The sequence below is a fragment of the Bufo gargarizans genome, chromosome 2, assembly GCF_014858855.1.
Source record: "Bufo gargarizans isolate SCDJY-AF-19 chromosome 2, ASM1485885v1, whole genome shotgun sequence".
Lineage (NCBI taxonomy): Eukaryota > Metazoa > Chordata > Amphibia > Anura > Bufonidae > Bufo > Bufo gargarizans.
In genome coordinates, this window is record NC_058081.1 from 563312048 (window position 1) to 563330386 (window position 18339).

The 18339-nt window shown below is 39.7% G+C and overlaps 1 protein-coding gene across 4 annotated transcripts in view; it reads right to left on the minus strand.

The window, feature by feature from the left end:
• Positions 1-18339, minus strand: part of TEAD2 (TEA domain transcription factor 2) — a 91607-nt gene that overhangs the window by 55988 nt on the left and 17280 nt on the right. For all 4 annotated transcript variants that reach the window (XM_044281653.1, XM_044281652.1, XM_044281650.1 and 1 more), the window contains exon 2: positions 859-1131. In XM_044281653.1, coding sequence (XP_044137588.1) covers positions 859-1063 — 205 coding nt within the window. In that variant the 5' untranslated portion in view covers positions 1064-1131. The remainder of the gene's footprint in view (positions 1-858; positions 1132-18339) is intronic.

Sequence of the window (18339 nt, forward strand, 5' to 3'; positions counted from 1 at the left end):
TAAGGGACATTTCTATGCAGTTTTAGGGGTAAATTCTTAGATGGTACTAGAGTGGGCTTGAAATTTCTTATGATTTGGGTCAATTAAAATTTTGGGAGGTATGTAATAGTGCAGCTCAATCATAGCATGCGTCACACGGCATGTGAGAGAGGACCTCTCAACAGTCTGTATAACAACTCAGCATTATTAGAACTGTTGTTCCTAAACTTACAAAATTTCCTTTCACCACGCTTAAGGCTACTTTCACACTAGCGTTCATAGGTCCGTTCGTGAGCTCCGTTTGAAGGAGCTCACGGGCGGACCCGAACGCCTCCGTCCAGCCCTGATGCAGTCTGAATGGAGCGGATCCGCTCAGACTGCATCAGTCTGGCGGCGTTCAGCCTCCGCTCCGCTCGCCTCCGCACGGACAGGCGGACAGCTGAACGCTGCTTGCAGCGTTCAGCTGTCCGCCTGGCCGTGCGGAGGCGAGCGGATCCGTTCAGACTTACAATGTAAGTCAATGGGAACGGATCCGCTTGAAGATGTCACCATATGGCTCAATCTTCAAGCGGATCTGTCCCCCATTGACTTTACATTGAAAGTCTGAACGGATCCGCTCAGGCTACTTTCACACTTAGAATTTTTTCTAAGTTATTAATGCAGACGGATCCGTACTGAACGGAGCCTCCGTCTGCATTAATATGATCGGATCCGTTTAGAACGGATCCGATCGAACGCTAGTGTGAAAGTAGCCTAAGCTGTTAAGATTTGTCATGGTTGCTTTAAGGTTTATTAGTAGGTAATACACAAGAAGGGACATAATGTAATTAAGTGATCGTATAACTATTGTTATAGTGTGTTTAGATCAATACAACTCACCATACATCTTGCCTTCATCAGATAGGATAATCTTGCGCCTCCCGCATGGTGGGTATATAGCCAGTGCCTCCTGGAAGCTCTGTTCTATGTCTGGACTCCATACACCTTCTGCATCATTGTCTAGACTCTTCTCCATGGAATCTCCCAAATCGCCTGTACTCTCAGCTGGGCTGCCAGCTTCACTCCACCCATTGTTGGGATCCATGTTTTGGAATAGGAGGGAAAGGAGAGGCTCCTCCAAGCCTCACCTTGATAAAGAGGTCTCAGCAAATTCTGCAAAACAAAAGGATAGTCATATTAATAACTGACCCTATAAACTTAAACATATCCCTATAGTGACTCCACTAAAAATTCTCAGCAAGCTGCATCTGTATAAACACTTTTTGTTTTAGTCGATAAAGAGCTTAAAAGAATATCCAAACAGTTTACATTTCATAAATGCTGACTCCAGCAATCCTTCTACTACTCAGCACTTGGTGTCAACTAGTGCAACAAAACAAACATGGCATGGTTACATTTTGGACTATAATAATGACATTGAAGTGCAAGTGATATGGTAGACATCATTTCAGTAGGACCACACAACCATCTAAGGCTGCTTTCACACTAGCGTTCGGGTTTCCGTTCGTGAGCTCCGTTTGAAGGAGCTCACGAGCGGACCCGAACGCAGCCGTCCAGCCCTGATGCAGTCTGAATGGAGGCGGATCCGCTCAGACTGCATCAGTCTGGCGGTGTTCAGCCTCCGCTCCGCTCGCCTCCGCACGGACAGGCGGACAGCTGAACGCTGCTTGCAGCGTTCGGGTGTCCGCCTGGCCGTGCGGAGGCGTGCGGATCCGTCCAGACTTACAATGTAAGTCAATGGGGACGGATCCGTTTGAAGATGCCACAATGTGGCTCAATCTTCAAGCGGATCCGTCCCCCATTGACTTTACATTGAAAGTCTGGACGGATCCGTCCCAGGCTATTTTCACACTTAGCTTTTTTTTGCTAATATAATGCAGACGGATCCGTTCTGAACGGAGCCTCCGTCTGCATTATTATGGGCGGATCCGTTCAGAACGGATCCGCCCGAACGCTAGTGTGAAAGTAGCCTAAAGTGTATGGGTGCTTCCCGGCTAAAGGATTTATATGAACCAATAGTTATCCAGATTCTCAGAAATGACCATTCCTGTGAATGCTCATTCCCGATAATGTGGCCATCTAAATGTGCCGCCGATCACCTGATGAATGAGCAAAACGCTTGTTCATCGGGTGATCCTGTCATTCATGCAGGCACCACCAATCATTATTTCTGTGCAGCAGTTCGGGTGGTCTAAATAGTGCCCAGAAACAATTATTCTGTATATTGATCCCTCATCCTAATACTGAGTGAGTAACTGCAGTGGTCTCCTTCCCTGAGCGAGCAGCCGATTTTCGCTTCCTGCCCGACAACCGTCTAAACCCGCCTTAACCCTTCTTGGCAGATGTCCTTTTGATCATTTTGTTCTCTAGATGATAACCTGTTGCCAGAAGTGTCTGGCAGTAACTTTCTCCACTCTCTCAATTTATAAGTCATGGACTAGAGGATGGAGAATTAGGAGAAATAACTGTTAGCCAAGCAAGAATTCAGCTGATATGTATCTCATGTGTATAGTCAGTCGTAAGTATTCAGTAGAAAGCCTTTCATACATTTCTAGAGCAAGATGCGAGTAGGCATCCCATCAGGCAATAGGTGACATTTTTCTAGTCTCAAAAATAATATTCCTGTCTTTAAACAAAAGAACAAATTTTTCCCTCCATTTTCAAAATTTTTGGAGGTCATTGGGCAGATTTGCTAATAGTGTTGTACTGTATACTATCTAAAAATATGAATCACGGTCTTATTAGGCAAATTTACTATTCTGGCTAATGGAACTTCAAAAATTTGGAGTATTGTAAATCCTGCTCATATTCATACTAGAATTCTGTGCACCAGAAATGTGTTTATGTGCCAAAAAATGTGTCCATGCATCAAAAAACTGTCTAGTCTCAGTTTGGCATAGTAAGTTTGCGTAGTTTTACTGTAAAAAATTTTGCCCCCTTTTTGGATAACGGAGGTGCATTTAGGTCATGTTTCATTTCCCATGAAACTTTGCCCAGTTCCCAACAAAGCTACAACCTCTTGTTGGGCAAGGTGGAAAGTGGGTATACAGCATGCATGTAAGTTTTTGTTGCAAAATGCTCAAAAAAATAGTAAATTTGCCCTATTGATTTTCTTTACATACAGCAGGCAGACCTAAGAGATCCCATTCCTTCTCAGTGCTACCTTCCTTCTCTTCTCCCTCCAATCTTAAAATGGCCTAATAAAAATGCAAAGTATTTAAATCATGTGATAGTGCCTGTTAGAGAGCAGGAGATATGTACACCTTTTATTATTCTTGACTTTGTTGGTAGATATCACTTCTTGAGGATGATAGAAGGTCAAAAATTGTTTGTTTGTTTTTTTGGGTGAGGGTTTGCTGTAGTAGATGTGATATATAAGAAAACAATTTAATATTGCTTTCTTATAACCTAGATGTCAAAATGCACAACGTGAAAAGCTGTAACGAAATGTGGCTTCTCAAACTTCTGAGAGATTACAGATTAATTATGAGGACCATTACATTATGCATCCTCTTTGGACATCTCAAAGTGTACCGTCAAATGTTCAGGTTTCTTCATGCAGTTTTGGAAGCCAAAACTAGGAGTGAATAAAAAAAAGGGGGAAGGGGGGGGGGGGGGGGTAGTATCTATTCTCTATACTTCCTCTCCTTTTATGATCCACTCCTTATTTTGGCTTCCAAAACTGCAATAAGAAACTTGAACGTGTGGTCGTACCCGAAGAATATATCTCCAGCATTGTCTTGTATACAAACATATATAAAGCAATAGGCAAGATGCCAGTTGCAATGTCCAGCTGTGTACAAGTTGGTCAGTGATTGTGAGCCAAAACCAGGAGTGGAGGCTACATAGAGAAAAACTTTATGGGAAAGATCTGCACCTGCTCTGTTTAAACCTGGTTTTGGCTCACAATCACTGATGGATATCACTGACCGAACACTGACTGTGTGAACAAGGCCTCATATTGTGATGTTAATTTTTAACCTGGGTTTTATGAGATGTTCGGGCTGTCTGACAACTTTGGTTAGAGTTTATTTAGCTTAACTGCTTTGAAACCAGTCCTGAATAGTAGATTGTAAATAGATCTCTCTTGTGAAAGTCCTTTGACATTTCAGGTTGTCATCATGGGTGTATTGTTGATCATTTTCTCTTCAAAAAAGTTGGAAATATTCTCTGCAGAATTGTTAATCCAGGAGTGAAATACAATCCTTGTTTTTAAGGCAGAGCTTTAGCAAAATCTAAGAAATTATAAGAAAAGCACACCATACATTACACGTGAAAAAAAATAAAAATATTATATGGAAGCAATATTGTTATATATATAAATAAAGCTTTCTATTCAGTAAGAAAACCTGAGGTACTACAATTCTTTAACAGTGAATAGAACTGCAATGTATCAAAATCCAGACTTACTATCCTGTAACGCAATTTTCTCCAAGTGCTTCAGGAGCAACTTGTGGCTCTTAGGCCACCTCGATGTGGCTTCCTAACTAGTGGCAACTATTGTAGCCTAGTGGTGCCATGGACAATCAAAACTGTCAGTGCCACATGTCTCTTGCATACCTTTTACAGACTGTTTCCCTTTTACTACGGCGCATAGCTTAAAAAGACGTGTCATAAGTGAAGACTACTTGCAAGCTGTTGAGGACTTTAAGTCAATATGATATCGCCATATAAACAATAGGAAATACATTGGTCTGGTCTAAACTAAATATATATGTGATGATGGCTGATCAATGGGCCATATAGTTTCACCAGGGTGAGTAAAGATGGTTGAGTGGTTCTGTGTGGAACCCAAACCTCGCCAAGCAATTTAGCCTTAAAAAGCTAAATTTTGGGCCAGTATTAAAAAGGACAAACTTCCTTTTTAACCCCTTAATAACGCAGTCTATATATATATATATATATATATATATATATATATATATATACACATATATATATATATATAGTGGGGTTTTGCTCTGGTAGACAGGATTAGCAGACGCAGTATAGAGGCAACAATAAGTTCTTTGGATCAAACAGTTCAGTGTTTTATTCACACTTTAGGCAAGTGACAAAACAAGCAGTCATAAACAAGAAAAAAGTCACCTTGCGTTGTTGGTGGTAATTCACACCATGCAGCAATTCTGCCTCAAAGAGTCCTTGAGCATAGATCATGCCAAACAGGTAGCAAGCCTTTATCCAGATACAAGGCTCCAAGATCCCAACACAGAGACCTCGCTTCTGAGCCCAGCTGCCTATTTAAGGACAGCCAGGTGCTACACTTAAAATCCGTTACAGTATTTGACCTCACCTGGCTGTAAATCATGCAAAAGGCACAGCTCAGAATGGAGAGAATAACAATCCTATTCACCCTAATAGATCTCTATTAGGGTGAATAGGAGAGGGGATCAAAAAATCCCATGTACTAGGCACATATAGGGGCTAATAGTTATAAAAAAAAAGTTGAAAAAGTAAAAAAAAACACCATCAATATATTAAAAGTTTAAATCACCCCCCTTTCCCAATTTTACATATAAAAATACATAAACAATAAAAATAAACATATTGGTTATCGCCCCGTCCGAAAATGTCTGAACTATTAAAATATTTTAAAGAATTCCCGTGCAATGAATGCTGTAACAGAAAAAAGTGAAAAACATGCGATTTGCCATTTTTTATGACATCTTGTTCCCTCATAAAATTGAATAACTGTGATCAAAACGTCGTACATACTACAAAAATGGTACCAATAATAACTACAGTTTATTACGCAAAAAACAGGCCCCTATACAGCTCTGTAAACTGAACTATAAAAAAAGTCATGGCTGTCAGAATATAGCGATGCAAAGAAAATTTTGACTTTTCTAAAGGTTCTTTTTTTTTTAAGTAGTAAAAAAAACTGTTCAAGTTTGGGATCACCACATTCATATTGAGCCGCAAAATAGGGATGTCAGGTCATTGCATAGTGAACACTGTGATGTCAACACCCCAAAGATCTTGGTGGAATTCTGTTGTTTTTTCTTTTTTCAATTTTGCCACACAAATATATTTTTTCCCAATTTATAATACAATACATGGTGAATTAAGTGGTGGCATTAAAAAATACATCTTCTCCGGGAAAAAATAAGCCCTCATATAGCTATGTGAACAGAAAATGAAAAAAGTTATGGCCATTGGAACATGGGGAGGAAAAATCTAAAATGTAAAAATAAAAATAGGCCCAGTCTTTAAGGGGTTAAAACAGGCAAAAAGACAAACAATCCATGGCATAATGTAGTGTAAACAGGTCTTTAAGTTGGTAAAGACATTTAGTCCAATTTATTGATATTGTATGTACTTTTGTACCCTAAGACCAAACTAAAGCTTCATGGGATTTCCCAGTGTTTGGGTAGACCAGACCCCCTTGTGTTGGGATTAAAAAGGCTACAAGTAGGATGATCCTATCAATCGGCAGAAGGCCCACAGTTCAAATAGGCCACACACAGGTGACCATATCCAACCAGTCAACATCTGGCTTCAGCAGTTCTGATGATGTGTATTTCCATATGCTTTGTTTTTTATACAGTTGTTGAGCAATTTACAGTACCTTTATGACCACATCACTCCTTTATAAGTGCTGACATTTTGGTACTCAAATAAATCTACAAAGAATATTACAAGCACACAGGTGAGACATTTTAAGCACACATGAAGAATTTCATCTGTCCAAGAGGATGAGGTTGACTTCTGTTTAACGCATACAATGCCTCATATAGGATGTACATATGTAACGTGGACTGGCAGTAATATATATATATATGTATATATATATTCCCAAAGATGACCTCCAAATCTTGCCTCAGTGACAACTAAAGGCAATCATGCACATTAGATTAAAGGGTAACTGTAATTTTTTTTTTATGCAGTTGGATTGGTCTGACTAAGTTTACCTTAGTTCCCTAGTTAATACTTTTGTATAGGTATTGAATTACCTAGTAATTGCAGCATGTTCTTTCCTCCCCCAGGCATTTCAGTGGTGCGGCTAAAACAGCGTTGCTAGGTGTCCTCCGTCTTCTAACTTCTAAATACAGAAGACGGAGGACATAGTAGTGGGCAGTCCCGAATGCTGTGTGCGCGCTCCCATCGGACCGGAATATGCCGATATTCGCAATAAAAATTTGCGATTAGAATATTCACGCTAAAAATTTGCGACAGCTACTGAAGTTATGTGAGCACCCTATCTCTATCTAACTGCTTCCTATCCAAAGCTTGTCTGCCCATTCTACCCAGGGACTGCCCCGTTTCCATTGTCGAGATAACTGGAGAGCATCAACTTTCACGTGAAAACAGTTTACGGCCAACCTTAGCTGTGAGTCCCTCACCACTGGTTCATAGTTGCCAAAGTGGTTACCTTTAGGATATACAGAAAAAAAAAGTACATACTCATTTATCTAGATTAGGAAATTTTACATTTTTCTTAGAGATTTGCAGACACAATATAGTTGAGTAAATACAAAAAAAGGACAAGCAAAATTCTGGTAATGCTGGTAGCAACCATAATTCAGCGGTTGTATGTCTCATGCCGGTGGAAGCAAGGATCTCATTGGTGACTAGCTATGGTCAATAGTTTTTAGAAATTTGTAGTGTTGAGCAAGCACCAAAGTGCTTGTGTGCTCTACCAAGCACCTGAACGCAATGGAACTTAATAGGAGAACCCCAGGTACCCCCTGCTCAGAAGAGGGGAGGGTGTCGGGACTCTAGTTCAGCTTAGGAGTCCCTGCTCTGACTCCAAATATAGCTATATCCATATATGGAGTCAGTGCTTGGGGACACCCCAGTGTATTTAAATCTAATTTCTGAAAAGTTTCTGCCAGGATTTGAACTCCAAACATTGTACATTAGAGGCAAGGACCTTATCTACTCAGCTATAAAGCAAACTGTGTCAGAAAAACCTCATAGTAGTTTCTGATTTAGTAAGTATTCCTATTCAGCAGAAGACTTATTTTATATTTCTGTGCAGATTAACATGTAGCTATATAGTGTAGTGGTTAACATCCTTGCCTCTAATGTACAAGTTTGGGAGTTCGAATCCTGGCAGAAACATTTCAGAAATTACATTTCTATCTTTTATATTTTTTTAGTAATTGTAAAAAATGCATGGCACAAAATAAATGTGTAATTACTAAATATATGTATATACAGTGGATAAAAAAAGTCTACACAGCCGACACCCCTGTTAAAATGTTAGGTTTCTGTGATGTAAAAAAATGAGACAAAGATAAATCATTTCAGAATGTTTTCCACCTTTAATGTGACCTATAAACTGTACAACTCAATTGAAAAACAAACTGAAATCATTTAGGTAGAGGGAAGAAAAAATATAAAAATAAAATAATATGGTTGCATAAGTGTGCACAACCTTAAACTAATACTTTGTTTAAGCACCTTTTGATTTTATTACAGCACTCAGTCTTTTTGGGTATGAGTCTATCAGCATGGCACATTTTGACTTGGCAAGATTTGCCCACTCTTCTTTGCAAAAACACTCCAAATCTATCAGATTGTGAGGGCATCTCCTGTGCACAGCCCTCTTCAGATCACCCCAGATTTTCAATCGGATTCCGGTCTGGTCTCTGGCTGGGCCATTCCAAAACTTTAATCTTCCTCTGGTGAAGCCATTCCTTTGTTGATTTGGATGCATGATTTGGGTCGTTGTCATGCTAAAAGATGAAGTTCCTTTTCATGTTCAGCTTTCTAGCAGAAGCCTGAAGGTTTTGTGTGAATATTGACTGGTATTTGGAACTGTTCATAATTCCCTCTAGCTTAACTAAGGCCCCAGTTCCAGCTGAAGAAAAACAGCCCCAAAGCATGATGCTGCCACCACCATGCTTCACTGTGGGTGTGGTGTTCTTTTGGTGACGTGCAGTGTTGTTTTTGCGCAAACATATATTTTGGAATCATGGCCAAAAAGTTCAACCTTGGTTTCATCAGACCATAACACCTTTTCCCACATGCTTCTGAGAGACGTCAGATATGTTTTTGCAAAATGTAGCCTGTCTTGGATGTTTTTCTTCGTAAGAAAAGGCTTTCGTCTTGCCACTCTACTCCATAGCCCAGACATATGAAGAATACGGGAGATTGTTGTCACATGTACCACACAGCAAGTTCTTGCCAGATAGTCCTGCAGCTCCTTTAATGTTTCTGTAGGCCTCTTGGCAGCCTCCCAGACCAGTTTTCGTCTCGTCTTTTCATCAATTTTGGAGGGACATCCAGTTCTTGGTAATGTCCATGTTGTGCAATATTTTCTCCACTTGATGATGACTGTCTTCACTGTGTTCCATAGTATATCTAATGCCTTGGAAATTCTTTTGTACCCTTCTCCTGACTGATACCTTTTAACAATGAGATCCCTCTGATGCTTTGGAAGTTCTCTGTGGACCAAGGCTTTTGCTGTGGTATGCGAACAAGAAAATTTCAGGAAAGACCAACTAGAGCAGCTGAACTTTATTTAGGGTTAATCAGAGGCACTTTAAATGATGGTAGGTGTATGCTGACTCCTATTTAACATGATTTTGAATGTGATTGCTTAATTCTGAACACAGCTACATCCCCAGTTATAAGAGGGTATGCACACATATGCAACCACATCATTTTTTTATTTTTTTTTCCTCCCTCCACCCAAAAGATTTCAGTTTGTTTTTTACAACACAGAAACCTGACATTTTAACAGGGGTGTATAGACTTTTTATATCCACTGAACATATATATATATAAATATATATATATATATATATATATATATATATATATTTATTTAGATAAAATCATACTTCTGATATATACCAATGCATAATATGTGGGAAACTACTACTGATGTTTTTAGCCATAATATATTTACATATATTATAATATATTATATATTCAAAATATATAATATTGGTAAATATATTATGGCTAAAAAAAACTTTATATATATATATATATATATATATAAAAAAAGAAAATTCTGAAATGTTTCTGCCAGGACTCGAAATCCCAAGCTTGTACATTAGACGCATCGCGCTCGAGCCGAACTGGTGTTTGGCCGAGCATGCTCGCTCAACACTAGAAATTAGTTAATATTTCTTCTGTTGACCTTCATAAGCTCTGTAGATGAAGTTTAGACACATTGCACAATATCCATACTTACTATAGGAATTGGTACTTTACTGTAATAAGTTGCTACCATGTATGAGTTGAACGAGAAAAAGAAAAAAAAGTTCCATCAAGATAAATGTCTTACAATACCAGAGGACAAGCAGCCGTCTTCCTGTTGGTGGGCAGTTCTTGGAATACAAGGACAGGTTGACCTCAGCTACATTGAGTGGGTCTGTAAGGCTGCCAGACTGCAGCAGGTGTGAAATGAGCCCATGTCATTGGAGCCGCTGGCAGGGACGGGGCACAGCAACCCATCTAACACAGCACTGATACAATTTTAAGAGCTGCTAAAAGTGCTACTGATACCAAGGATATGACTAAATTCATTTCATATAATGAAGCTTCAGTGAAAAAAAAATCTCTTTTGAAATCTGATTGCTCTCTACTTGGCCCTCCATGAAAGAATTTTTATTTAGTAATGACATTCGCACTTAAGAGAGAGGCAAAGTTCACACTGAGGGCATCAGATCAACTATCAGACCCTTGGAAACTGTACATTTTTTAAGTGTAATATGGGACAATGAAATACCATGGAGGCAACCAGTGGTCGTTGTCTAGGAACAACCATCACAAGTTCCTGGTAATCCAGCCGTACACAAGGTAACTGTTAGCTAAATGCTCATTTGGACCACAGCTACATCACCCCATACATATGCATGCTAGGCTAAGCATGCTTGTGTCGTGAATGGGAAAAGGGAGGGGAGACACCTCTGGAAAAATAGCTGGTCTCCAAAGGGAAAAAAGGTTTTGGTATGTGGAAATCCAGTATGTCCCACCCTTCTCTCCCTACATCTGCTGCCGGCTTAATTTAATGTGTATGGCCTAAATCTAATTCAGTTGGGATCGTTTCCAAGATGATGGACAAATTCTGGGCCCAGTTGTGGTATGAGCTCCTGAATTTCCGTTTTTTACAGACAGTAAAAATGTATTACAAAAATACTATTTTTTTTTAAATTGGATAAGCCACATTGAAAGTGATAAGTAGTGATGGGCAGATTTATTGAAATTCAATTTAGATTTAAATCAGACAAATCGGTGAGGTAATTTGACTCATTCTGAATAAATTCAACCTCAATCAAAAGTGCTCCAATTGGCCTGAAAAGTTGTGGATTACACCATTTTAAAAAAGTTGCTCGAATCAAATCACCAAAAAGTCGGATTCAAATTATTAGAAAATTTAGGTAAAATTTGATTAGTTTACAATCAATTTGCTCATCTCTAGTATTGAGTACAAAACATTTGTGACAGTGACAGAGACCATACTTTGAATAATCATAATTTTCAATTATTAAAAAGATCCCACACAGTGTGAGACAAGTACATTACCAAACAAGGGTCTTCACTGTAAACCCAGCTACATACTGTCATTACCCCAACAGATTATCTGTCCAATCAGACCAATAGTTGGTGTGTTTAGCAAAAAAATGTGTGTGCGCAAATGTCCATCTGACTACAGCCTCGTGCACACGGTTGTTGTGCGGCCGTTCCATTCATTGGGGTCCGTGATCTGAATGGGTCCATGATGTGTCCACACCTCATCTCCCGGATTGCAGACCCATTGAAGTCGGCCGTGTGCATGAGGCCTAATGATTGGTCAGATAATCTGTTTGTGTAATAAGGCCCTTAGGATAACAAGGATCCAGCTACGTCCTGCCTTAACATATTAAAAAGCTCAGGTTTCAGACATTCAAAAATAAAAGGTCTCACTGTTAAAGAAAGACTATGTTATATAAGAGCAGTGTTAGGAAAGGTTGAAAAAAATGCGTAAAATACAAATGGAGAACTTGCTCATAGTTAGGAATCATGCACAAGAATGTATTTTTGGTCTATGTCTGATCTGATCTTTTTTGCGGGTCACACACAGACCCATTCATTTCTAAACCAGACAGCATACAGATGTTATGCGTGTGCTATCCGCATCTGTGTGGCTTAGAACATGTCATATTCTTGTCCATTTTGTGTACAAAACTATTTTTTTTTTACAGTGTGTCCCGCAAATATTGTGGGATGCACATGGACAACATCTGTATCTTTAGGCCATAGTTATACAGTGACTACATGAATGCCCTGATCCAAGGTTCAATCATGGAATTACTGTACCCATCCTCCATATTTGGACCCATGCATACAACTGTATGTCTGCATGCTGCCATTTTTTTCCCACAGCTATAGAAATGTCCTATCCTTGTACACAAAACAGACAAGAATAGGACATGTTCTACCGTTTTTGCGGGCCAACGGAACAGACATATGGATGTGTGAAATCCGCATTTTTTGCTGCCCCATTGAAAAAAATGTGGATTGGCTGCAGACCAAAAATATGTCCGTGCACATGCATCCTTAGTAGTAAAAAGGCAATTACTGTTGACTACAAGAAATCTTTACCAGAATTGTCGAGATTGTAGCTCAACTTTTCATCCCATAGGGAAACACAGATCACACACATGGTAGTGACACAATTTAATAGTAGCTCACAGGCAGCAGAAGTTTTCACTTATCATGGTTGCCCACAATGGAGCACATGTGTAACAATCATGCAAAGGACTATAGCTAACCTGACCATAGTTGTCAGGTCAATTTTAATTCCGCAGTCTACCTGAAAAAGAGAGCTGTGATGATTTGGGTTCCACCACCATCTCTGGCACCACTAATTATGAACTGGAGCTGTAATCATCAACCTGTCTCTCCCCAGTTGTTAGAAAACTAATATACCCTGAGAGCCATAGACTGGGAGTTGTAGCTACATGACTGTTGGAGAGATGTAAGTTGGAGATAAAGGAAATGTGTCATCAGAAAATAAACCATTGTTTAAATAAAAAATGTCTGATTAACATATTTTTAAAGAATGATAACAGGCATGAATAATGCAATTACCTGCTTATCTACACAGAGGAGATATAATTACAGGCAGGATTAGAATGACAGATAAGACAGGATCCACCATTCACAATAGGTGTTTCTCAAATCTTATCTATTCTTTCTTTGTACAATGACCTCTGCACAGAGCATGCCTAGAAAAAAAACTCTCCTATAGAAGTCAATGAGTTCCCCTCCTGACCATTGTGTCTATAGACCATGGTGCTGCCGTAAAGCAATTTTCTTAATGCTTTCTAAATACTGTTAAGAACAACTCAGGCAAGATGGCCGCCCGCATAATCATGTTCAGGAAACAGAATTTAAAAAAATCTACAATCAGAAAATAAAAAGATATTAGAAAAAAGAGATAATTGTTTTAACTGGCAGATAAAAATTTTGGTGACAAACTTCCTTCAAACTGTGGGGGATTCGCTCTGGTAGACAAGATAAGCGGACGTAATATAGAGGCACCAACCAGTTCTTAAATCAAACAGTTCAGTGTTTATTCACACTTTTAGCAACTTCATAAACAAAAAGTCACATTCAACACAAAAAAGTCACCTTTTGGTTTTGGTGTTAGTTTACACCCAGCTGGCAGTTCTGCCTCAAAGAGTCCATGAGCAGACTTTAGGTGGCCTGTTTCCCCTCACACTGGTCTCATACCTTCAAGCCCACTACAAGCCTCAGACCCAATAATGAGATAGTTTCTGCTGAACCCAGTTATATTTTAAAGGCAACTAGGTCTTGTCAAAACGTGGACCGGAAAATACCTGCCTCCCCATACAACTCCCTTTACTGTGTCACAACAGTTACAATTCCTCTGCTTAGGAACATTGGCTGCTGCGTGTGCATGGGTGGGGGACTGCCTGAGGGTAACATGGCATGCCAGGAGCTGCAGTTTTACAACAGCTGGGGAACAGTGCACTAAATGAATAGTCAGTGAGGTTTACTGTTGATACTATAATAAAATATCAGTCTGCCATTATCATGACTGTCGGAAATAAGACAACCATTTTCCCGGCTAACTGAAACAGAAAGCACTCAAAGGAGGTATGCAGATTGAATAGCTGGAATTCTGCAGGGGACAGGTAACTCACATGTTAGATCACTATGACTGCCATCCGGCAGGTTAACATACACTGTACCAAAATAAAACCCTGAACTTCAGCCAAACCTCTAGGAATGAGGACAACGTCCAACCTTTGTTTTCACACATGAAATCTAAAGCGTTCCTATTCTCTAAACTCACTGTGATCCCACATCATGTAGTGTGAACAATTATTTAGAAGAATGCAGTACCAAAGTCTCAAAGGAATCAAGGGTTCTAACTTTCTGCTCTACCAGTTTATAGTGTTTATTCAGGTTTTCTAGGCACCTGACATTGATGACCTACCCTCAGAATACATCATCAATACCTGATCGGTGGGGTCCGACTCCCCACACCCCTACCAATCAGTTGTTCCCAGCAGCATCCAGTGCCAAAGCTAGGTCATCAGTATCAGGAGCCTAGAAAACCCCTTTATTCATCAGTTTCAAGGAAAGCTAGGTGATCACCAATTTGACAACTTGCACAAGGACCACCAACAAGGTTGCTTAGATTATATCTCAAAGAAATGTTTATGCCATCTATCACTTTCCAGTGTACTGAAAAATGTGGCTGTTCAGGACTCTCAGAAATCTACAATAAAACATCTTAGACCTGTGATCTACAATAAAACATCTTAGGCCTGTGATGGCTGACCTCCAACTGTGGTAAAACTACGACTCCCAAGATGTACACTTGCTTGGTTGTTCTCAGAACTCCATAGAAATTAATACTTGGAGTAATAGTTTCACCACAGCTGAAGTGCCGGAGGTTAGCCATCACTGCGCTTAGACCATATCGGTGGTCATACAACTTTCCAGAAGAAGACAATTAAGGGGGCATTTTTAAACTCTGTTTCAGTATTTTAATGCCAAGTCCATCAAGATTTTTGCCATTAAAATTGCTAGAACCCAAACAGACCTCCTGGAGGAGTTAATGGGATTGATCTTAACACCCCTCTGCCATATATAAAGAGACTATTATAAAGTATTATAAATGGTAGGTGAGAGGTTTGTAATATATTTTGCACTGGCGCCAGGGGATTCGAGCTACACCTCTAAATATATGCACATTTGTCCTTGAAATCTCATGCTTTGAATGATAATGTATAACAAGTCATTACTGCGATGACTATATAATAAAGGGAATGATTGGAGACGGTATGTAAGTATCACAAAATGCTAAAAAAATAAAAAAAAATAAAAGGCAAGCAAAACCGAGAGAACAGAATGCTTTGGTTTTTGCCACACCTATGTTTCCCCACAGCTTTCCACCCCCCACTTCCACCCACACCATGGGCAGCCTGTCAAACAGCACTGACACGCCAGACCTCCTGCTCTCCAATCTTAGCTGTAGAACAGGTGGACTTGCCCAGGGCAGCTGCTCCACACAGGATCTGGAGATACAGGACGGATATTACAGTGGAGAATGAGCACCAAGGGCGAAGGCGAGGACACTGAAATCTGTAAAGGGGAATCAAAGTTTAACAAGCTCTCTCCATTCAGCCTTTACTAAGAAAATACCTGTATTAAATTATTTTTTTTAAAGTGAGATGATGGGTAATAAGAAATTACTACCAGAGCCCATAATTTGGGATCAAGTTCAGCTGAGTAGAAGACATTCAGATCTCTGCTGGATTGGTATCTTGAGCAATATTCCCAGAACTCACAAGTTGAGTTTCTATCTGCCAAGGTTCCATGTGACAGTATATATTAATCTCTTGCTTGGGTTGATGAAGATTTGCATCACAGCATGAGAAATGTTGCAGGCACCCAGTTCTATTGAGTTGGATCACTTCTGATGCACCTGGATTGGAATGTGTCCAGTCAATCAGCTGCACGTGCTACTATATCCGTCTTACGTTTGGCACAAATATGAAGAATTCCAGCAGATGAGATAAATATATTATACAACTGGGAGCACTGCACACATATCACATATGCAAAGGATATTCCATTGCAGGTATTTCCCATGGAAGACATTCTCAGCACATGAAAACACAGAACATTTCTAATATTTGTGATGTTCCAAGATGAAAACTGTTAGTGTGAATTTGTTAAAAAGGCCAATTGTTGGAAAAATGGGCAGTCAGAAAAATGTTATATGCTCATTTTCTCACCATGACAATGTTGCTGTCATGTGTCCTTAGAACCTGATCATTCACGGATGGAGTCGCTACATTTCTATAGCTTTAAAGAGGGTTTCTGGTAAAAACTGCATGGCCCCTGAAACAGAAGTTTCATACTTACCTGCTACACTCCGGCACGGTGGTCCACACTGCTTTTGCTCTCTCCATCTTCTGGTCTTGGCATTGTTTACATCTCGCTGGTTATGGGCATGGTCACATGCAGCACTCCAGCCAATGACTGGCTTTAGCGGTGACATACTGCTTGTGGCCACATCACTGCCAAAGACAGTCATTGGCTGGAGTGCTGCATGTGGCCATGCCCAATGCCAGCCAGATGTAAACAGTGCAGAGACTGGAAGATGGAGAAAGCAGAGGTAGCGCGGACCACCATAGCGGAGTGGAGCAGGTAAGTATGAAGCTTCTCTTTCAGGGGCCATGGTGTGGGAACTTCTTAAAATATCTTTTATGTGCCTATACAGTGCAATGTATTTAGCAGGCCATACATATTAGATGTTTGTTGGCTGAACCAGCCGATCTAATGTAAATGGAGGCCTACTCACTCTACTCCAATTCCAAATGACGGGGAGAGAAGATTTGGCTGGTAGATTTCAACATGCCTTATCCCAGTGATCTCTGAGAGATCACTGCCAAAGGTGTTTGGCAGTGGCTTAAGGTGCATTTACACTGCACCGACGAGCAGACAATTATCAGGAAGGCCCCGTTCAAAAATGTCATTGTTTCTGGACAGCAGAGTGTTGTTTACACAGCACGATCTGATCCCTTACTGCAGACTGCTGCCCATTCTTTCATTAACTTCTAGCAGGAATAATAAAGGAATGGCACAACATTGAGCCATAAGACTAGATGTTCCAGAATTGTTACTACATGGGGAATACAAGTCACTGCTAAAATAGCCTTGTCAGGAGTGGTGCCAATCTGTAACCAATGCTATTCAAGAACAAGTACACTACAGCAAAACTCTGGTAACCCAACTGACCAAAGGAGCAAATGCTGAATACTTTCTTTAAATTCTACATATATCTATACATTTATGTTCTTTTACACGTACAAAATTTCACTCAGAGAAAGAAGACAAAGAAACCACGGAAGCAGCTCCCTGTCTATTTGCTTGATATTTCCGATTCTTTGGTACGTCATGTGCTCTTTCCTGCCAAATCTTTATTTTATTCCCCCTTTTAAACTTTCTGGCCTCCACTCTCCTGTGTGCAAAGAGCTGTCAAATATTCTAAACAATAGCGTTTCCATGCCAAATATATACTAAGTTCAGATGCTCTCAGTAACATTGTTCCCTCCAGTCGTTGGACTTGAGAACATCAATATGATATTCATGGTAATAGAAAGCCCCCACTGTGCTTCCATTCACTTCAACACACTCGCTTACAGTGGGCCACCTTGTAGACACGCCTAAAACTGTTAAAATAGCAAAAATATATTCTACTGAAGCAGCAATAGCTAGGAATATCTTGGTTAAAGTATGTTCCCAGGTCCATTTTCTACATAGATTTTGACGTGAATTTGTAACAAATCCATAAGGAATCCACCTCCTATTGAAATCCATGCCGTCTTTTATACAACACAGATTTTCCAGTGCACAGTGTATAAAACGGAAGAAGAAGCATGACCCCTCTTGGTGTGATTTTCGCTTGAAATGACACTGCGTGTGTCCACCTATGAATTAAGTCATGAGGGTCAGCCTTGGATTTCTGCAACGGATTCCGTAGCAGATACATGTCAGATTTTTCCAACATGGATTTTTGTCATGTGACCATACTCTATAAAAAACAGAACAAAAGGGAAATATATAAGAGATATAATGGTTAATCTACAAAGATATAAAAATGAATAAAAATGTACAGCTTTCTCAACACTACAGGCCACAATGAAATAATTTGTAAAAAAAAATATACAGTGCAATAAAAAAAAAAAAAATCAAGCTGGTCAATGACCCAATACTAGTCAAAAGATGATTTTTTTTATGCTCTGTATTGTTTCTATATTCCTCTTTTTCTTATTACCGGTATATTGATGCATTTTATTACCATTATGGTATTTTTATGTCATGCACTTTGTTTATGTTTTTTTTTCTTAATGTGAACAGTATGTTTGACAAGAA